Consider the following 23,007-nt stretch of genomic DNA (forward strand, 5'->3'; position numbering starts at 1 on the left):
CTAGGTTATAAGAAGGAACATAGAATAGCTTGTAAATTATTTTCACTTTAGAAAATTGAGGACCACAGTTGAAAATTTTCTGATCTTCATGAATGCTAATGGTTAGGTTATCATTCAAATAGTTATTGCTAATGTACCTAAGAAATTCTCTAACACTTCTTTGTCATCTCTAGAGAGTGGTTCTCAACCTGTGGGCAATGACCTTTTTGGGGGTAGCATATCAGTTATTTACATTACAATTCACAACAATAGCAAAATTACACTTATGAAGTAGCCAAGAAAAGAATTGATGGTTGGGGCTGGCACACCGTGAGGAACTGTACCGGCACACCGTGAGGAACTGTACCGGCACACCGTGAGGAACTGTATGAAGGGTGGCCGCAGCAGGAAGAGTGAGAACCACTGCTCTCAGAGCTCTTCACACTCACTCCTAACTTGTTACCCAGGTACTTACTGGAGACGCTTACAATTTTTCCGTAAGTCTATTTAATTCATAGTTACCTCTCACAGTTTAAAACTTGGCTAGGATTCTCAACATATCTTGTCAGTAATACACGGATACAATCCAAAAGGTGCAGTGGCCTTTTCACTCTGTTCCAGAATGGATCCTATTAAGAGAAAAAAATATGTATGTATACACAGGCACAATTTGTCTTATGACTCATCAAATATGTGTGTGTGTGTGTTTTGCTTAATTATTTATGTTGATTAACAAAGTCTTTGGAATCCAAGCAAAATTTCCTTAAAAAGCATTAGAAGCTGAACTTGGTGGCACATGTCCTTAATCCCAGTCCTCTGTAGGCACAGACAGGTAGATGTGAGTTCGAGGCCAGCTTGACCTACAGGGTGAACTCTAGGAGGGCCAGCACTACACAGTAATGCCTGTTTCAAGAAAACAAAAGAAACAAACACAAATAATAAAAGACCATATTCTGATATTTTTAGGAATTATTTATCATTGGAACATGTAATGTGAAATTAAAGAAAAACTGATATCTCTATGGACTGTGATCCATTTTCTTTTGAATTTATGCAGTCTGATCCTAGAGTAAAAGAAACTAGCAGTCACAAAACCGTAATCTGCTATTACCCACCCAACTAGAGCAGACTGCTTGGTGCTCTATCCTTGTCTTCTTGTAAGATGGAGACACACCATTTTCAATATGGCCTACAGGACTCAGCTGAGTTCTTAGAAGAGCCTTGGAGAAAACATCACCTGGGTCACATTACGCACTGAGAGAGCTAAGGGAGGAAGATCCTAAGTTCAAGGCCAGCCTAGACTATATGGTAAAACCCTGTCTCAGGAAACCAAAAAAGCACTGAAAGATGCTACTATTGTGTTCTCTCTCTCTCTCTCTCTCTCTCTCACACACACACACACACACACACTACATATGGGGCAGGGAAACACATGGAGGCCAGAGAAAAGGACAGCCTAGGATGCTGTTGCTCGGCAGGTGTCCACCTTAACTCGAAGGCCCCAGGATGTACCTGTGTCTGTCTCCCCAGGACTGAGAATACAAATATACACCATTGCATTTTTTTAATATGGGTTCTGCAGATCAAACTTGGGCTAGAAGCACTTTACTTCTAGGTTGAGATCTCCCTATTCCCTCAAAAGATTTTACAAAATGGCCGGGCGGTGGTGGCGCACGCCTTTAATCCCAGCACTCGGGAGGCAGAGGCAGGTGGATCTCTGTGAGTTCGAGACCAGCCTGGTCTACAAGAGCTAGTTCCAGGACAGGCTCCAAAGCTACAGAGAAACCCTGTCTCGAAAAACCAAAAAAAAAAAAAAAAAAAAAAAAAGATTTTACAAAATGAGGTTACATGAATAAATGTGCTGTCAATTTTGCTTGCTTAAAACAAGTTGGGTGGGGAATTAGTTTCATGGTAGAACAGAACACTTGTCAATCATGTGCATGGCCCTAGGATTTGATCCCCAGAAATAATTCCATACTTTGGTTTATCTATTAATACATGAGTAAATACGTATAATTATGGTTTTGTTTGTTTGTTTTTTTCAGACAGTGTTCCTCTGCATAACAGCTCTGGCAGACCTAGAACTTGCTCTGTAGACGGGCTGACCTCAAACTCACAGAGATCCACTTGCCTCTGTCTCCCAAGTGCTGTGATCACAGGTCTGTGTCACCACTGCCCAGTTAATTATGTTTATCAATATTACAAATAAGTATTCCAAAGCAAGGCAACCCTCGATTAAGAGTCCAAAGTTTATTTTACTTGCACAGTTGAAGCCAATCTCCACTGAAAACATGTAGCCTAAATGATAAGATACCTGTAAATATGGAATCAAAATACCTCACTCTATATCTCAGGAAACTCAGGGAAGATCATTCTGATTTTCTTACCCGTGACTTGAAGAGCTGATCGTAAACTTCCAGTAGTCTAGGTAAAGGCACTCCAATTTCATTCATGGTTTGTATCACAAAGCCAACATCCCAGTTTAAAGTACAAACCTGCTGCTCTAAGAACTGCACAATAAAATCTGAAAAGAAAAAGTCAGAAATTCGGATGAGTGTTTTGCCTGCATGTACACCAAGTGATGCCCGGTGTCAGTACAGGCAGAAGGCATCAGCCTGCATGTACACATGAACACCATGTGATGCCCAGTGTCAGCGCAGGCAGAAGGTATCAGCCTGTGTGTACATACGAACACCATCTGATACCCGGTGTCAGCGCAGGCAGAAGGCATCAGCCTGCATGTACACATGAACACCATCTGATACCCGGTGTCAGCGCAGGCAGAAGGCATCAGCCTACATGTACACATGAACACCATCTGATACCCGGTGTCAGCGCAGGCAGAAGGCATCAGCCTGCATGTACACACAAACACCATGTGATGCCCGGTGTCAGATCAGGCAGAAGGCATCACATCTCCGTTACAGACATGTGGGTGCTGGGAACTATATTCTGGTCCTCTGTAAAAGCAGCAAGGGCTCTTACTGCTAACCCAGCATCTAACCCCAGAAATATGGAACTTTAACCCTTGGTTCAGCAAACTGCTCAACTGTTTTCTTATTAAATGAGCAGTTTCTAGTAGCTATCTGAAAAAGAACTCCAAACACATCTTGGGGCTAGGAGCTATGCCATTTGAGAAAACGGTTGCCTTTAAAGCATCAAAACTAAATTTGATAGCATAAAAAAAAGCCAGATGTGGTGATATAGGCCTGTAATCCCAGCAGTGGAGAGCCAGAGACAGGTGGATTCCTGGGGCTTGCTAAGTAACCAGCCTAGCTTACTAGGACCTCTCCAATCTCCAAACAAACAAACAAACAAAGCTAAGTCATGCTTAGCGAAGTTTCCTGACCTCCATATTCACATTTATCAATGTGCATAAGAACTACTCTCTGCCTCTAAACAAAAAACAACAAACATGCTCCTTGTATGTACAAGACTTGGGTATAATCCCCAGGGGGGAAAAAATCCAATACCAAATAACCTCAAACAAATAAATGAAAGTAAATATATACATGCAAACTGGAGACAGAAAGTAAACTTGTAGTTGCTAGGGCTGAAGGGGAGGAAAGACTAGGAAGTGTTAGCTATTGAGTACGGGGTTGCTTTGGGGATGATGAAAATCTCTAAAGTAGACTGGGTCATGTTACACACACACACAGGTTAGTGTTAAAACCATTACATTGCACACTTTAAGGATATTAGGAGAAAATTATGAAATCCAAAAGAAGGTCGATAATAATTCCACTACTGGATAGAACTTGATAACTGCCACACCTCTGTAAGACATGTGTGTATCCACAACCTGAGAGAGGATCACTACACCCCAACTTGAAAATATTATGTTTTTTTCCCTTTTCTTTTCAGACAGGGTTTCTTTGTATAGCTTGGAGCCTGTCCTAGAACTCGCTCTAGGCTGGCCTATTAGTCACAGAGATCCGCCTGCCTCTGCCTCCTGAGTACTGGGATTAAAGGCGTGCGCCACCATCGCCAGGCAAAACGTTTTAATCCATGTATTTACTTAGTTAAATGCTTGGTACTTCTGTCCCATCCTCCCCATTGCTGGGATTATAGGCAAGTGCCAAAACACCTGCCTCAATATGCATTCATTCTTAACAGCCATTACTATCTTATTATAAATAATCTTTAACCACATTTGTTAATTATGATACTAAAAATAACCAATATTAAATGTCCACAGACAGAGGTATCACAAAACAAAAACAAAAGAAAACAACAACAACAACAAAAAACAGCAATTGAACTCACAGAGATAAGTCTGCCTATGACTCCCAAGTGCTAGGACTAAAGGTATATGCCACCATGCCATTCTGGAATTTACTATTTAACATTTCTTCCTTTTCCTTCGAAAGTCAGGATCTCACTATGTAACCCAGAGGGCTGCCCGTCTCGCCTCTCGAGCGCTGGGACTGAACTTTGGATTGTCTGAACTCTGTGTGGCTTATTCAGTCACCAAACCTGTGCTACTCTGACAGCCACAACTCAGGGTTAACATAATTAAAAATCTACACCAAAGCCAAAAGACCGCCAAATGGTCCCAAACTTAACTGTTTTCACATGCTTATCAAAAATCCAAATACCACATAAGTCTATCTATTTATTTTATCTGCATGTACATTATGCATGAATTTATGTATACCGTGTTTGTTTAGAAACCCATGGAGCCAGAGGAGGGCTTCGGTTCCCTGGAACTGGAATTTGTGAATTGCTGTGTGGGTGCTGGGCATCAAACCCAGGCCCTCTGAAAGAGCAGCAAGCACGCCTAGCAGCCAGTTTCCTTATTTTCCTGTCAGCGAAGAGGCATGGACACAGTACAGCTGAAGTACCTCTGACAACAAAGAGATCTTAGTATTTGAGATGGTCTATAAGTCTGAATGTTCATTTCAAAACCAGCAAGTGATTTAGCAATGATGTATCATTCAGTATCACTTGCTTAACATGTACAAGGCCCTGGGCTAAACCCCAGGGAAGGCTAAAATAGACTAAATAGGTGATTTAATGTGTGATTATGAATATTTTTCTACCTCTCAAATTTTAAAAATAATGTAATAAATATTTAGTATCCTACTTAATAGCTACTGTTTTCATAACAAAAAGAAAATTTGAGTTAGCAATTGGCTCACAACAATTACACTCAGCATATCTAGTCAAGAACTAAGTTCTGATAATTAAAATTTTAGTCTCTTTGTTCTTTAAAAAAAGAAAAGCCAGGCTTGCTAACACATGCCTGTGATCTCAGAACACAAGAAGGTAAGGTAAAAGAATCCCATATTTAAAGCCAGTCTATCTACTTAGAACCGATTTTAAAAACCCACGTGATGGCCCAGCATAGTTCAGTAGCACAAAAACCTGCTTAGGATGTACAAGAACATGGGTTCAAACCCAAGCACTACACACAGAAAAAGGGAAGAGGGAAGAAGTGAGGAAGGAAAAGAGAAACTGAGAAAGTGTGAGGTGATGAAAGAGAGACTGAGCTTCAGACCAAAATGCGCTCTCTCTCTCTCTCTCTCTCTCTCTCTCTCTCTCTCTCTCTCTCTCTCTCTCTCTCACACACACACACACACACACACACACACTCCTTTAATGTAATACCAAACAGCTGAATCTCAAATTACCAATACATAAAATTATTAGCCATTTTAATTTCTTACTAGACAGTGGTTTTCCCATCAGTATAAACATTTAAACTATATCATTTATCAGTCAGCCCAATTCCTAAACTGATATAAAAACTTAGAAAGCTGTTCATAAAAAATTTTACAGTCAACTATCAAGTTCTGTTATTCTTCAGGGATTCTTTCTGAATGGCAAAAAGAAACTCTATAATCTGCTATAAAGGCAATAAAGTTTTCCAATGGGGAACATTAACAGAAAGTAAGATAGCAAGGTTATGGCTTACCTAGAGGAAAGAATCGAGGTGTGCCGGCATAGATTTTGCCAAGGAGGACAAGCTTGAGGCTGAGAGCATGCATTCGATCTGATGAACTCAATGTTACACTGTCATTCAGTTCTGGAAGAGACATGTCAATAGAAATCACAACTGTTTTGAATGTGAAATGTTTACACTGGCTACTTAATTTCTTCAACTTCAGGACTGATACTTGCAATTGTAATTAGCAGATTCTGTGCTTCTGTGAGTGTCTGATATGTATCTCACTATAGTACTAGTTACAAGATTTTAAGGGACATGTTTAAGGTAATTATGAGGTGGTATATATCAAATGCACTATATACACTTTCCCTGAGCATGCTCCCAAATATTCACCAGGGACACACTCTGTACGATCACCTTTTCACTGTAATCACATACCCGCTACATCCTTTCTATTTGGCAAATATAGCACATTTCCATAAAGCCTAGATACATTAGCTATGGCTAGCAGCTTCTATTGTTCAGGATCACTAAGAAACACAGGGTAACGTTCCTATAATGGGGACACTTACCTTTCTCTATGATATCCTGCCAAAGTGTATGTACCAATATGGGATCTGAATACCCAGCGCAATGAATGATTGCAAGTTTACACTCTGCAAGTTTAAACGGGTCAGCAAATTCCCCATAAAGCTGTGGAAAGAAATCCCAAAATTATACATTCAACTACAGGTCAGTGTTCAGAGATTAATAGTGAAGTATATATTTCAATTACAAATAATCAAATATTTTATCTAAATATCATAAAAATGATGCAAGTTGAGTATCATACAAAATTCTTAAGAACAAATATTTTAAAATATGTACATATATATACACATGAGATACACTGGGAATGGGATCCAAGTTTAAATGTGACATTCACATGTTTCATGTACACTTTTATTGACCAAGGGAAATTTTATGCAAAATTTTTAATAACACTGGGTGTTTTGATGATGATTTATCATAAAAAGTCACATGTGGAATTTTCCAATTGTAATGTTGCACTAGAGCTCAAAAGTGCTTTGGCACTTTTCTTTTGAGACAGGGTCTCCATAAGTACCCTCAAACAGGTCTCAGCAGACACGTGTTATTTCTTAGCTAGGAGGAGGATGCTGCTCAATCAACATTCTAGAATAAGTGTCCTCTAAATCAGGTTAAGAACCATGAGAACAATGGACCTCAGGGTGTTAGAGAGGACTTGGAACTATACACAGGAATGACTAGAAGTAGGAACTGCAAGAACAGTGCAGGGCCGAAGAGTTTGAAAAGTTAAACAAAAGTAAACAATAAGGCTACAAATAAGCTGGGTGTGATGGCATGTGCCTGTAATGCCAGCACATGGGAAGCAAGGACAGAGGCAGAAGGACTACCACAAGTTCAACACCAGCAGGGTTCCAGAGTGAGACCTTTTGCTTTGGGATAATGCTCTTGTACACTGTAAACATTTGTCACTCGTATTGGTTTAATAAAACACTGATTGGCCAGTAGCCAGGTAGGAAGTATAGGCAGGACGGCCAGACTAGGAGAATTCTGGGAAGAGGAAAGGCAGAGACGCAGTCACCAACCAGCCAGCAGGGAAAGCAAGATGAGAATGCCTTACCGAGAAAAAGTACAAAGTCACATAGCTAAACACAGATAAGAATTATGGGTTAATTTAAGTTATAAGAGCTGGTTAGTAATAAGCCTGAGCAATAGGTCAACCAGTTTATAATTAATATAAGCCTCTGTGTGTTTATTTGGGACTGAATGGCTGTGGGACCGGGTGGGACAGAAACTTCCATCTACAACCTTGTCTCAAAATATAACAACAGAAAACCCTGCTGGCTTTAACAGAACTCTAATACGAGGTTAACAAGGATGTCATGGTGACTGGCTTGGCAGGAGCAGCTCTACCTTTTCTAGGAGTCATACAAAGAGTCATGTGCAGTAGCAGGAACTTATCAGTCCAGTGACAAGCTGCCAAAGGGAACTTTCTTACTTTCCCATGAAGAAAATGACACAAAAAAACCCAACAGGGATTTCTAAAAACAAGATGATGATTACAGGACTCTCGCTGGTGTTTTATTACCTTAGTGATGTCCATCAGCTCAGAATCCAGCTGAGAAATAGCATCCTGTACTGAGGAATGATGGGAGTACTGCCTTTGTAGTGTCTCTTGTATTTGAAGTTGGATCCTAGCGACCTAGTTTCAACAGAAAATGTAATGTATTAATATCTGTATAATATTCAACAGGTACTGGAAGAAATGATTCTTTGTCTAAAAGTTTAAGTTTGCTAAAGTGAATATAGTGTACTAATACAGACTTAATTGCAAGAGACTGTCCTCTCAATGTAACTAATGCCACAGGAAATGAGCTGTCCAATGTAACTGCCATGAGTAACTCAATCATCATAGGCAGAAAACTTTCTAGACTGTGAACGCCATGTGACGTGAGTTCACTCCAGAAAGGAGAAAGGAAGTCCGGCATGTCATGGACAATCATAGCCAAGCAGTTCAGTCTACTCCTTTCATTTACTCTTTAGGTCATCCCAGAATGAACAATGAATGCCATGCAACCCAATGGCTGCTGAAGAGTGAGTGGGGAATGTTAAACAAAACAAGAACTAGACATATGCCTCTATGTCCCAACATGGTTTCCATAAGATTAATATCAAAACATGACAAAAACATACATGAACAGAAGCATTTATAATTAATAAGGACTACAGAATTCCAATTCATGGGGGAAAGGAGACAGTGGTGTAACTGTGGTACTATTCTACATGACACAGACTAAGTATTGTATTACTTACTTCCATTTTCTCTTCTAATTCATGAAGGAATTCACCATCTGCAGCTATTGATGAAATGGCAGTGGAACTTTTAGCACTAAGAATGGCTCGAGCAATGTATTCTAGTCGCTGTTGAAGCGAAATTTCTGTGCTGGGGGAAAATCCATAATTTTAGCTATGTTGTTTCTTAAGATCTGAAGATTCAAATATATCAAGTAAGACATACTATTTTAAGACCAGAACACAATAATTAACTAATTGAAATAAAAAAAACTAGTGTTTATTTTAAAAAAATAGATCTAATTATTTTTTTCTTTTCTTTTTTCTTTCTTTCATTTATTTATTTATTTATTTATTTATTTATTTATTTAGTATGCAATGTTCTGTCTGTGTGTATGCCTGCAGGCCAGAAGAGGGCACCAGACCTCATTACAGATGGTTGTGAGCCACCATGTGGTTGCTGGGAATTGAACTCAGGACCTTTGGAAGAGCAGGCAATGTTCTTAACCACTGAGCCATCTCTCCAGCCTTCTTTCTTTTTTTTAAAGACAAGTTCTCACTATGCAGACCCTGACTGGCCTGGAACATGCATCAACTCCAGGTCCTGGAATTATAGCTCTGCGCTGTCATGTTTGCCCAATTGCTTTAGCTTTCTAATGAGAAGTTCATAATTTTAGACAACAAATACTGATGATTATGTAAAAAACCTAAAATTTTATTGTTTTTTGTTATCACTAAGGGAATAGAAAGCATATTACTGGGGAAAATAGGGTTCTTTTATTTTACATTTTTGTTTTACATTCTTTCATTAATAAAAGAATTTTAAGAGGAATACAAAGAAACCTGGAGACCATTTTATCAGGGCATGTAAGCTGTAAACCATGGCAGCAGCCTGGAGGAGGAAGATGAAGAAGAGAAACAGAGAAACAACTTTACCCGTAAGCAGTCACATGAGGGGCAGGCAGAGGCAAAGGCAAATGGATCTGTGTGGCCTGGATGCCAGCCAGAGAAAAGAGGGATGACGTTCAGAGCATCTGGGAGATCAAAGCTTTGGGAAAATAGACTATACCAAAGCAGGGGCGTCTTCAAGGATAAGTGGATTGTCTCATTAAGGGGATAATTAATTATTCCTCCCTGTCCCTAGCATACCTTCAGGTGAATTAGTTTTCCTGTGGGCTAGACTCATGGGTAGAGGATTGACAGGACAACTGGCCGATCTCTTAAGGGAGAACACTTACAGTTAAATAATAGTGCAAAACAGCTCATCCGTTATTGTTTCACTCTGTTCTTTTTCGAGACAGGGTTCCTCTGTGTATCAGCCCTGGCTGCTCCGGAACTAGCTCTTGTAGACCAGGATGGCCTAGAAGTCACAGAGATCTGCCTGTCTCTGCCTCCCGAGTGCTGGGATTAAAGGCGTGCGCCACTACCACCCAGCCCCAGTTAATCGTTTTTTAAAAGATTTGTTTTTATTTCACGTGCATTAGTGTTTTGCCTCAGTCTTCCTACTGGCCATAACTGAACTCTCAGCTTTCTCTTCAGGGGGAGGCCACTGGAGACTGTGCTAAGCACGTGCACTATCAGTGGGCTACCCTCGCAGTCCTCCCCACACTCTTGACGGAAGACCTCACTATGTTGCCTAGGCTGGCCTCCCTGGGTTCCAATGGACGTAACTGCACACTCGGCTCTGTCCTATTCCTTACAGTTGAGACTCTTAGAGACCATACCTGTGCATGTCAGCCAGTTTGGATAGGACACGAGCAGCACTGCTGAAACTTCTGTTCTTCTCATAGTATCTCCAGAGTAAATCCATGTAGCGAACTCTATTCTGATCCACTTTGGCCATTCGGACTAGATGTGGCTCCAGAAATGGAGAGGCAATCTAGAGGTTGTGGTTACACAGAGAATGTTGTGACCACCTATGTGCTTTGAAAGTAGAAAACAGTGCGTTTTGGGCGTGCCTTCTTTTATGAAAATAAGTAAAACCGAAACCAACATCAAGAGGAAAATCATTTTCTCATTACAAATGATTTTCATTGAAGTAATTAATGAAGAACTTTCTATAACACCCTAATAAAAAATTCAGTATAAAATTCTAACTCTTTCTGTTTTTTTTTTTTAAATATTTATTTATTTATTTACTATGTATACAATATTCTTTCTGCGTGTATGCCTGAAGGCCAGAAGAGGGCACCAGACCCCATTACAGATGGTTGTGAGCCACCATGTGGTTGCTGGGAATTGAACTCAGGACCTTTGGAAGAGCAGGCAATGCTCTTAACCTCTGAGCCATCTCTCCAGCCCAAAATTCTAACTCTTATAATGAACATTGAGAACACAGTTACTGGCTCTGAGCCCAAAAGGCACCCTTGGCACTATCAAACCCCAGGTCTCAAGTTTATAAATCAAAGAACACTGATACTTGAAAAGAAGTCACCCTGGGACCTAAGAGCAGAGCCTAAATACTAACCCAGAGACTCCTACCCACACGCTACGGTTCAAATCAGCCTCTAAACAACATTGCTCCATAGAAAAAGAAATTATATTCTTAGCTTTATAATAACACTTAATGTTATATATAGGATGAAAAACTAATTTCCTATATCTACAAGAACCATTGTTATGTTACCTGGAAATATAAATTAATATGAACTTATTTACAAACACTAGTTTTACCTGTAGTAGTTTATCTGCAAGGTCAGCTTGTATTAGCCAGTTATACAGAGCAATACTAAAGAGCTCATCCTTCGATCGCTGAGCCAGTTTAAGCATTTGTTCAAACTAAAATAAACAAAACAGTGAAGATTAGGATGGTTAAAGGCGTTCTTGCTGGATATAACACATCGCCCATCACCCCCAAACTTCTGGTGAGAAAACAGGTCGAGGGTAAGCGCTCCTCCCTTTCCAGTAAACCCCACTTCCAGAATGCATGCATTCCATTCTGTCCCTTACATGATGCCCTGCTTCTTCATTGCTCAGCATGTTGGGATCTGATGACAACACCGGAGGACCGGGTTTTTTGGGTACACTAGGAGACTGAGGAGCAGCCTTACTCTGATTCACCAGTTCCTGAAGAGTGTCTGTAATGCACTTGTAACTGTTTAATCTGAAAAAGAAAAGGTCCATTACTTCTCATCTTAGGCAAGCCCAGGATACATAAGACCCTGTGTCAATATCCAACACACAGAGGCTGAGGCAGCACTGTGAAGCTTGTTTCAAAATCTAAAACAAGGGAATAGAGAGATGGCTCAGTAGTTAAGAACACAGCTACCCTTTCCAAGGACTAGGGTTTAATTCCCAGCAACTACACGGCAGATCATAACCTATGGAATTGCAGTTCCAGGAGATCTGACATCCTCTTCTAAACTCCACAGATATGAGGTACAAGTGATGCATATATGTGCAGGCAAAACACTCATATACCTGATATAAAAATAAATTCAAGCCGGGCGGTGGTGGCGCACGCCTTTAATCCCAGCACTCGGGAGGCAGAGGCAGGCGGATCTCTGTGAGTTCAAGACCAGCCTGGTCTACAAGAGCTAGTTCCAGAACAGGCTCCAAAACCACAGAGAAACCCTGTCTCGAAAAAACCAAAATAAATAAATAAATAAATAAATAAATAAATAAATAAATAAATAAATAAATTCAAAAGAAAAAACCTCCTAAACCAAACAAAAGCACCCTGTATCCTCTATCGCTCCCTCAAAAACTCCAATATACTTTTCAAAAGATTTGGTTAAATGTAGAAGGGCAAAACCACAAAAAACAACATTTATGCCTCAAACTAGAAACTGGAAAGGAAGCCAGTTTTATTCTCAAATCAGGAATATCAAAAAATATAATAAAGTTTTAAAAGAAAAAATAGATAAATAAATAAAAGAAAACCCCCACAGCTGCAGGTCAAAAATCATTTATAAAAGACAAGTATGGTGATACATGCCTTCAATCCTAGTATTTGGGAACAGGGAAGATCAGAGTTCGAGTACAGACTGGTTTACACACATTTCCAGTTTCCCCAGGGAAACATAGTGAGACTGTCACAAAACAAACAAAAACACAATAAAAATCGCTTGTAAGGCCAATGGCAGCTCAGCAGATGAAAAGGAGCTTGATGTGCAAGCCCGAGGACGTGTATTCAGATTTACAGACTGGCCATGTCCAGGGCAGTAGCCCCAGCACTGAGTGGCCCAAGGACTGCTGGCACCTGCCGCCTGCCAGCCCGACTCCAGCTTTAGTGAGAGACCCTGCAAAGGAGTTCTGTGGAGACTGACAGAAAACCGGTCACATGCTATCTTCCCCTGGCTTCCAAGTGTGCAGATCTGTATGTGCATATCACATGCAAAAATACACAAAATACTTGTGCTTTTTCAATTTTTGTAAGACTGAGATTTTTTCTAGAAAAGGAATTATAATCCTCACTCAGGACTTGATAAAAACCAGTTCTTTTAAAGAACATAATTAAATTTAATAAGGGTTGCACTTATAGTGTTCCGTGCCTATATATTACTATTACTATTATTATTATTATTTTGGTTTTTTGAGACACGGTTTATCTGTAGCTTTGGGGACTGTCCTGGAACTAGCTCTTGTAGACCAGGTTGGCCTCGAACTCATAGAGATTCGCCTGCCTCTGCCTCCCGAGTGCTGGGATTAAAGACGTGCGCCACCACTACCTGGCTGTTCCTTTCCTATATTATCAATCAAAATTTTATATATAAAAGACCTCTCTCATAAAACCTGACAATCAGCCAAGGCTCAAGAACTTACCTCTCTTGAAAAGTCTGAAGACCAACAACATCTTCTTCTGGTTCTCCATGCTTATAGAAATGGAGTCCAAGACCCTGAGGATCTTTTTTCTCAGCAGCAGTAAGAGAGAGTTCCACCACACCCTCATAAAAGCGCACTGATGGAGAGAAAAGCCAACGCTAAGAGCTTACTACTAAGATGCCAGTGCTTTTCCTTAGCAGGCACACAAGGGAACCAGAAAGTTGTAGTTGTATTTCTAGTAAATGTTTGCTATTCTGATGACAGCATCACAAAGGTGCTGATGCGTCTACTTATAAAAAAAGGGGGGGGCCTAATGTGTGGAAGGCAGCTATTAATGGATCCCTTCTTCAAAAGAACCTTTATACATAAAATTAACAGAAAGCAGTTTCAGAGAAAAAAAACATGATTCTTTGCTAACAGTCACAGTTCTTACTTTTAAGATTAGTCAAAAAATTTTACACATGTTAAAAGTAAGTAAAACTCAGTGGTATAATTTGACAATGACCAAAATTTCAAAATCAAAAAGTCTGTATTAATAGCCAAAAACAGAGGAGGTGTGTATAATCTCTCATGCTTGAGAGGTGCTCAAGGCTACCCTTGGCTACAGGGCACTCAAGGCCAGCCTGAGTTAGACATGAGACTGTCTCAAACATAAATACGCACTTGAGGCACATGTTCAGGTGCTACGTTTGATCTCCAAAGACAAGAAAAGAAAATCTACACAATTCAAAGTATCATCGGCCATGGATGCCAGATGATCCGCATTTGGGAAGAGACTCTCACCCTGCTGTATGGCAATCGTGTCGAGTTGAGAAAAAGATACAAAGAGCAGCTTGCTTCTCACCTTGCCTATACTGAGCACAAACACTGGGGAGATCGACTTGATTGCTGATTTTTTGATATTCCTTCAGAGATTCCCTTAACATTCTTTCTTTTTCACTCTTATTTTGAACTTGTCGGGATCGCTGAAGAAGCTCATTTGCCTAGAGAGATAACAAAAGCTTACAAAGGGACAAAATCAAGTAGGCAGATGATGCTGTCTTTTTAGTCTGTCTAAATTTACATGTGGTATATTATTATTTGAGATAAAAACTCTACAAACTTACTTCTTAATTTTAGGAAGAAAAGTTTTTGACCAAAAAAATCCTAGCTAGTCTTAATTCCTCTGCCAAGTATGTTAAGTCAGACAGTTCTGTCTGGGAATGCTCTTGCCTAGTCAGTACATTATTGGTCAGCAGGCAGTTCATCATGTGACACTTAGTTATTTTTTTTTCACCTGTAGGGAAGGATCAATAAGAATTGCCTCATTAACTTTGATTCATTCCAGATTTACTTAAAGTCTTAATGATTTTCTTTACTTTCTATGAAGAAAACAAATTTCTTAGTGAATAAATTTTCTTAATTTCTAAATTAGGTTATTTTCCTTAATTGCTAACCTTTGTCTTTTTTAAATTTATGTGTATGGGTGTTTTGCTTGCATGTATGTCTGTGCAGCATGCTTGTTCCTGATGCCCATGGATGTCAGAACAGGGTGTCAGAACTGGTATTAAAGACAGTTGTGAGCTGCTGCAGGAGTACTAGAAATTGAACCTGGTCCGCTGGAAGAGCAGTCAGTGCTTTTAATCACAGATTCATCTCTCCAGGCCTATGACCTTGGACTTTTAAAACATTGCCTAAAAATACTATCAAAGACTTTTCTATATATAACACTTAAAGAGTACATATGTGTTTTTAAGAAATCATGTATTTCAACCCCCTCTTAGTTGAGGATTCTAAGACCAGAACATATTAAGAGATAGCCCTGAGGTCATATATGGAAAACCACGAGTTCTCCAAACCCTTCAACACACTGACCCTCATCTATAAAAACACTCAAGAACACAGTGAAGCACCTCACCTTAGAACAAACTGCATCATCCGTGCTGTACAGAAGCGGGCAGATGTCTTGCAGGTGTAAACTAATGCCATCTACAGCTGCATTGTCTCTGATGTAGCAGCTAATAAGAGAAGCAATTAATGCACCAGTGAGCTCTTTGTCTCTGATCACCAGATCCTTAAAGGTGGTGATCTTTAGCTGCTCCTGGAATTCCTAGAATGAGAGAAAACCTTTCATCAAAACTATAGAAATATTAAATAGAAATAGTCACAAATTGAAATTTCTTTTTCTTTCTTTTTTCTTTTTTGTTTGTTCATTGTTGCTTTCGCTTTTGAGACAGGGTCTTACTAGGTAGCACTAGCTGGGCTGGAACTTATTATAAAGACCTGGCTGGCAGAATACAACACACAGAATACCGTCTCCTTCTCCCAAATGTTGGGATTACAGGCATGAGCCACAAAGCTTAGATTTCATTAATAACAAAAGATACCATAAATACCAGTAGACTCTAATCTGAATGAGAAAATAGGACTGAGTGCGCAGCTTAGCCATTAGGCCATGGTTCAATTCCCAACACTGACAAAGAAAATACACTAAACCACTGATACACAGCTCTGCAATAAATTGCAATAAAACACATAAAAGTTGGAGGTAACCTTCAGTAGTTCTAATTCAAACCTCCGACTTTATATATGAGAAAAATCGAGCCAAGGCAGAGTCACTACTAGTACCAGAACACTTTGCTTTTGGAAGCAATCACAAGGCCACATTTTAAAACTATGGCTACAAGCCAGGCAGTGGAATTTCTGGCTAAAGCTGGTGTGGTGGCCCACACCTTTAATCTCAGCACTTGAGGGAAAGAGGCAGGCAGATTTCTGTCAGTTCAAGGCCAGCCTGGAGTACTACTGAGTTTCAAGACAGCCAGAGTTACAAAGTGAGATTCTATCTCAAAAAAGCCAAACAAACAAAGAAGATTCTGAGCTTTCATTTACTTTTCCTAAATAATATTAGGATTCTAACATTACATGTAAAGAAAATTTGACCAGCATTTTGAACAAATTTGCTTGCTAAGATAGAGTTCAAAAGGGTAAAGTCATTTATAGTTCAGTAAGTTAGACAGGGATACATTTTACAGGAATGTATTTTCTTAAATTTCAACAAAAATATCAATAAGATATGGCAAGTTTGGGGGCAAACACCTAGTTTGCATTCCCCTAGAAAATAATTGACAATGGAAGGAAAGGAAGCTCTCACGATGGATCACAGACGACAGGTGTGGTAAAAAAGGACCTGCCCTGAATTTACAATCTGACAAAATTCGGATGGCATGGAAAATAAGATAGCTTTCACCAAGTGAATATGAGTTTTAAATTGTAAAAAGGGGTAACAAAAAAACCATGCTTAAAAATAAGAAAAGCTTTCAACAACAACAACAACCATAACCACTCTTTGGGTGCCCATAGAGAGGCCCAGGGTATAACTATTTCACTTGAAATGCTGCTAACAGCCAAGACATAAGGAGGCTGGAGAGGCAGCTCAGCAGTCAGGAGCACTGACTGTTCTCCAAAGTACTCAAGTTCAATTCCCAGAACCCCCATGGAAGCTCAAAACCATCTGTAACTCGAGTTCCACAGAATCTTGATACCTTCCTTGGGAAGCACCAGACAGGCATGGGGTGCTCTTATATACATCCATGCAGAACATGATTCCACATCAATTTTTCTTTCTTTTTCTATTTTTTTTTTTTGAGTTGGAGTTTTTGTGTACACAGCTCTGGCTGTCCTGGAAATAATTCACTACAAATACCAAGCTGGCCCACAACTCACAGAGATCCTCCTGCCACAGCCTCCAAGTGCTGGGACCAAAGGTGTGCGCCACCACATCTGGCGCACATAAACTTCTTAAAACAACGACAACAACAAAGTCAAGACTAAAGTACTTAGAGTATCAAACAACCCCAAAGGACAAACTTGCCTCACCTTTTGAAGTTCTCCTACAATGACAGTAAACTGATGTTCACAAAGGAGCTTCCACAAAGCCAGGGCCTGGTAGGATTTCCTAACCAGCTGCTGGATTGCCTGAAGTGAAATCTTCTCACTCAGTTGTGCCTCTGATGACAAAACACAACTAATGAAATATGACAGCAAGGTGAACTGTTGTCTGATGTCAAATAAAACATAGCTAAGAGTGAAATTCCCACATTTCTCCCTCCTTCACCACAAGCAACAATTACCACTGATAGCTTCATATTTTCATCCTCAGGAAATACATTTGTGTGTATACACATGAAAAACAATCGCATATGCAAACATGAAAAATAAAAACACTGCAGTGTTTGTCTCATTTTATGCCACATTTGAAGGTTCCCAGCCAGAGGACGTTTGGACTACTTCCCACACAGTGCCACTGAAACAACGGTAACTTAGAAGGCCTTCTGGAAGGCACCACCATGTTGCTCAGGACCGAGTTCCTCAAACCCTACATTAATATACCCTCGTACATTATTAAACTCCATCAGTCAAGATAATTTTGCCTTATCTTTTAAATAAATAAGTAGAATACACCAAAAGGGACAAAGTGGATAAACATTCTATATTGTGTATAATATTAATACAATAGAATGTTATTCAATCTGAAACTGGAAATTCTAACACATCCTATAACAAGAATGAATGTAAAAACTGTATGCTAAGTGAAGTAAGCCAGTAATAAAATGAAGAAAACTGGTCATACCAAGTACCCAGAGGAAGTCTAAGGACAGAAGATGAAAATAAACTGGTAGGTGCCATGAACTGAAGACAGGGAAAAAAGGAACTGCTGTGTGGTGGTTACACTGAATTTCACTACTGAATGATGAAAAGTTCCGGAGAGGCACACCGGGAACAGTTGCTCAGCGATGTGACTATACTGAAGATGCTCAACTGTCTACGTCACAGGGACTCCGGGGCCAAAGTTGAGCACGGGTATTCCGCGGGAATACATTCAGAGACAAGGGAATCGGTTCCTCGGCTGTGTCCCCACTGTTGAGCCCACCAGCTTCAATGGATACTCCCAAACCAGCGATCACCCAGATGGCCCCGACTGAACTCTGTCTCGAGGAACTGGGCTGTGTATGGGAGTTTGACTAGAGTGGAAGGGAGGAGAGTGGAAGCAGAATGCATATACATGTTTGAAGTTGTTGAAAACTGAATAAAAAAATAACTGAAATGGTCAGCTTTATGGTCAATGTATGTCACTGTGATGAAGAAGAAACTCATCAGAGTGTATCATGCCTTCTGGTGGCAAAGAAGCACAAATTTTTGAAGTATATACTTTCATATACTGTGAAGTAAAGCTAATTATGGAAATAAACAATTTCTATGCTACTCGACTTTTTCAACCACAAAGATGGCACTTTAATAATAATAATAAGTTTGTGTTTTCAGACATGTTCACTCTGAGAGCCCATTGTTTCCTATTTAGGTAGTGCAACACTTTGGTGGGGTCACGTGTGTACTGACCACAAGAAATAATTTACCATGAAACTTCCTCTGCAGCTCTTGTTGCATTTGCTGAGTGTTTCCATTCTCAGGACGCATGAATCCTACCAGCCGCTGCTGCACCTTGGCTGTAGTACTGAAACAGAAAACAGTGTAAGTTTGACAGCGCCAAACAATTCTCTCTGTCTCTCTTCTCCTGCGTGTGTGCAGCTTAACTTCTTTTAGTAAAGCAAGACCGCACAGTCCGTGCACTAGCGTGAAAGCGAACAATTGGCAGTCACTAAAGCTACAGCGACTGAGGGTCAGTCTTAACAGTCAGCAAGTTTAAACACATTTTTATTTCCGAACATTAACTAAAAATATTGCCTGCTCATGCAACTTTTTCAAATGCTATTATTGCTGGATGCAGAAGTCACCAAATAAGCAAATACAATAGAGATAACCACATGTTTGAAGACTGCAATATGCCAAAAATTCACTGAAAAACAAACAAAACAAAGAAATACCAAACAAGATTCACAACAAACACTTAAGAATCTAGACAGTTCACAGCAGTCTTTTCAAGGATTTCATTAATATCTTAAGGTTTTTTTGTTTTGTTTTTGAGACAGTGTTTCTGTGCAGCCCTGTCAGTCCTGGAACTCTATAGATCAAGCTGGCCTCGAACTCAGAGATCTGTATGTGTCTGTCTCCCAAGTGCCTAGAATAAAGGTATGCACCACCACCACCTGGCCTTAAAAAAAAAAAAAACAAAAAAAACACGGCAAATTTACAAGAACATTGGCATAGTTTAGTGTCCAGCTGTCATTTTGTTTTTATGACCATCAGAGAGCCATGAATACTCCACCAATGGTGGTTCTGCTTTAACTTAATTCAAAAGTTTATTCGTAGGATTGTTAAACCATATCACAAGAGCCGGGTGCCATGAAAAAGGAAAAGTTGTCAAAAAAAAAAAGTACTTGGATTTATAACATGGCTAGAAAGAACAGACACTATTTAAAATAACATGTCTGAGCTGGTAAGATAGCTTAATAGGCAACGGCTTGCTGCCGAGTCTGATGACCAAAAGCCACACCACATGGAGGCAGAAGAATCAATTCAGGCACCTGTACTCAGGACTCCACACAGATGCCGTGGTACACACCCCTCCCACCCACACAACATAAAGATCATTTTAAAAAACAGAGAAACAGTAACGTAGAAATGAACAGAGTCTTTCCTAACATTATGGAAACAAATAATCCAAGCACACACACAGACATTGCATATTTCCCTGTAGGTAAAATACCAGGCCGAGTCACTGTGAGAGAAAGCAGACTACTGGACACAGGAACTGGAAGGGAGGAAATGGCGAGGGACTGATAACGGGCACAGAGTTTCTGAAACAAGGACAATGTCGCAGGATTGGATCAGAGAGATGGTATGTGACCTTGTGAATCCACTAGATCCACACGAAAGCACCAGTTAAAGGGACAGCGCTTGAACTCTCTGCACTCAGGAGACAGAAGCAGGCAGAGCTCTGTGATATGGAGGCCAGCCTGGTCCATGAGTTTCAGGACAACCAGGCCTACAAAGAGAAACCCTGTCTCCAAAACCAAAAGCCAAAAAAATAGGATAAAATAATAAAATATAACGACTGTACGGCATAGGCCTAATATTTCAACAAAATACAACGGGAAACAAAATGAATATCTAGGCCTGTATTTCAGTAGTAGAGTAGCATGCCTACCATGCGCAAGGCCCTGGGTTTCATCTCCGTGCCTCAAAGAAAAAAGAAAAAGCATCCTTCATACACAATAAAAAGTGAATAAATAAGTCTGTTTCTTACTTTGGATTTCCTAGTGGTCCTCCAGAAAACTGGGAATTTCTGTCTAGAAATTCCTGCAAACCCTTCAGTTCCTGTAGCACAGACTCCAGCAGCTGGCTGGGCACACTGCTTTCAATCTGTAAGAGGGAGAGTTTCCAAAAGTTTAAAGACATAGAAAATGTGCATGCATAAAAAAGTACTCATTAGAGTCAGCACTGAATATATACAGTTTAGTTGTGAGCTACACTATGTTTATAAACAGTACAGTTCTTAAGTCCACTCAGCATCCAGTTAGCGAAAATAAAGGGCAAAGAAGGACCCATGAACTTCCTCTCCTGCTCTTTTAACATTAACATATAATTTATGTGCAGAAAAACACAAATATTAAGTGAACATCTTAATTACTTTCCACATTTCCGTGGTCATTGTTCAGATCCCAGTACAGCACATTAACAACACCTACATCCTCATGGCCTTTTCTGGCTATTAAATCATCCTGTCTTCAAGGAATCCTTCTTCCTACTATCATTATCCACTGATTCTGAAGTACATACAAGTACTATGTTAGATAAAATGTATCTTAATAGAAAAGTGAGTTTTAATTCTAGCAGTTGGGAGGCAGATGATTCTGAAGTACATACAAGTACTATGTTAGATAAAATGTATCTTAATAGAAAAGTGAGTTTTAATTCTAGCAGTTGGGAGGCAGAGGCAGGTGGATCTTTTTAGACTAAAGGCCAGTTTAGTCTTCAAAGTGAGTACTATACAGAGAAACTGACTTGAAAACCAAAAAAAATCCATTCTCCCAAACAAAAACAAAAACATCCAAAAGCAAACAAACAAAAACAAAAAGAAAGGTGAACTCTACAAGAGCATGACAATTCGGGTTGGTGGTGGAGTCAGTGCATGTGGGCAATCCTAGTACTGGGGGCTGTAGCAAAAAAACCACAAATCAAAGTCAGCTTGAAATACACAGCAAGACCCTGCCTTGAAAAACAACAACCAGATGGAAAAACAGAACAGAACACAAAGAAAAGTAAAGGAAAAAGATTCTCTAAAGAAATTTTCCTGTCTGTTGTGATGACAAAGCTCTGTAAGGTATTTAAAGCAATTTGAGAAGGGTGTGAACGCAGGCTAACCAGTGCTGAGATTGTGAGAGTTTCTAGCGTACGAGCCAACAAGTGAGAGCAGATGGGGAGACCAAATGTTAGGCTGACTGACCTCACAACAGCTTTGAGAAAGAGACAGTTCTTTTCGCTCTGCAGCAGAGTAGCAGGCTGTGACGTGTTAAAACCCTTAGTAAGTGACAGGGACAAGATCCAAACTAGAGAGAGGACAGGCACTGCGACACTAAGACACATGAAATTCTACCTACTGACGTCACCTACTGGCTCCGGGCAAACAAGGAGATGGAGACGACACACAGAAACTTACTGCAGTGATCTCCCTGCTGGAACTCTTGAATACTCTTTCAACAACTAAGCTAGCATCCCAAATATTTCTGGAACAAAAAGTGTTTTAATTATTATACTGTAAATGAATGCAACCTTTTATTACATGCAGTTATTTTTCCGTAGGAACATAATGCTCTAATCAGATTTTCAAACTTAGCAACTATTTACTATGTTTCATGGAAAACAGGGCTGACGAGCTAGCTGGTTCAGCAAGAAAAGACACTTGCTTGTAGTACAAGCCTGGTGGCCTGAATGCCATCCCCTGAGCCCACGTGAAGGTGGAAGGAGAAATGATTTCACCAAACTGTCCTCTGACATCCACATGTACATTGTGGCATGTCCTTATCCTCCATCATGCATGCACACCAATAAAAAAGTGGAAAAACAGGAAAACTTTCAAACATAACATCCCTACTACTCCAGAATGAGTCTATTAAATGAAAGCCTACTAAAGAAAAGTTCAGTGGTTAAGAACACGTGCTGCGGGCTGGAGAGATGGCTCAGAGGTTAAGAGCACTGACTGTACTTCCAGAGGTCTTGAGTTTAATTCCCAGCAACTACATGGTGGCTCACAACCATCTATAATGAGATCTGGTGCCTTCTTCTGGCCTGCAGGCATACATGCAGACAGAACACTGTATTCATAATAAATAAATAAATCTAAAAAAAGAAAAAAAAAAAAAAAGAACATGTGCTACTCTTGCAGAGGATCTAGGTTCAGTTCCCAGCATCTACATGACAGTTAACAACAATATGTAACTCCACTTTCAGGAGATATGATGCCTTCTTCTGGGTCCATGTCACCAGACATACACGCAGCGCACATACATATACATGCAGGAAAAGCATTTATATACATAAAATAAAAATTGTAATATACACACACACACGTATTTATCTCAACATGTAACTTAATATATATATATATATACACATGGCAG

General features: G+C 39.9%; 1 protein-coding gene across 1 annotated transcript in view; it reads right to left on the reverse strand.

Annotated features, from left to right (window-relative positions):
- Nup155 (nucleoporin 155) overlaps positions 1-23,007 on the reverse strand; it is a 51,499-nt gene that overhangs the window by 3,174 nt on the left and 25,318 nt on the right. The window contains exons 19-34 of the mRNA XM_057789904.1: positions 22,047-22,113; positions 20,634-20,749; positions 18,844-18,941; positions 17,306-17,436; positions 15,348-15,539; positions 14,295-14,433; positions 13,451-13,586; positions 11,636-11,789; positions 11,360-11,464; positions 10,411-10,565; positions 8,708-8,837; positions 7,983-8,096; positions 6,442-6,562; positions 5,897-6,007; positions 2,367-2,503; positions 502-608 (exon numbers count right to left, since the gene is read on the reverse strand). Of these exons, the coding sequence (XP_057645887.1) occupies positions 502-608; positions 2,367-2,503; positions 5,897-6,007; positions 6,442-6,562; positions 7,983-8,096; positions 8,708-8,837; positions 10,411-10,565; positions 11,360-11,464; positions 11,636-11,789; positions 13,451-13,586; positions 14,295-14,433; positions 15,348-15,539; positions 17,306-17,436; positions 18,844-18,941; positions 20,634-20,749; positions 22,047-22,113 (2,013 nt within the window). The remainder of the gene's footprint in view (positions 1-501; positions 609-2,366; positions 2,504-5,896; positions 6,008-6,441; positions 6,563-7,982; positions 8,097-8,707; positions 8,838-10,410; positions 10,566-11,359; positions 11,465-11,635; positions 11,790-13,450; positions 13,587-14,294; positions 14,434-15,347; positions 15,540-17,305; positions 17,437-18,843; positions 18,942-20,633; positions 20,750-22,046; positions 22,114-23,007) is intronic.

This window comes from Chionomys nivalis, chromosome 15 (genome assembly GCF_950005125.1).
Source record: "Chionomys nivalis chromosome 15, mChiNiv1.1, whole genome shotgun sequence".
In the NCBI taxonomy this organism is placed as follows: domain Eukaryota; kingdom Metazoa; phylum Chordata; class Mammalia; order Rodentia; family Cricetidae; genus Chionomys; species Chionomys nivalis.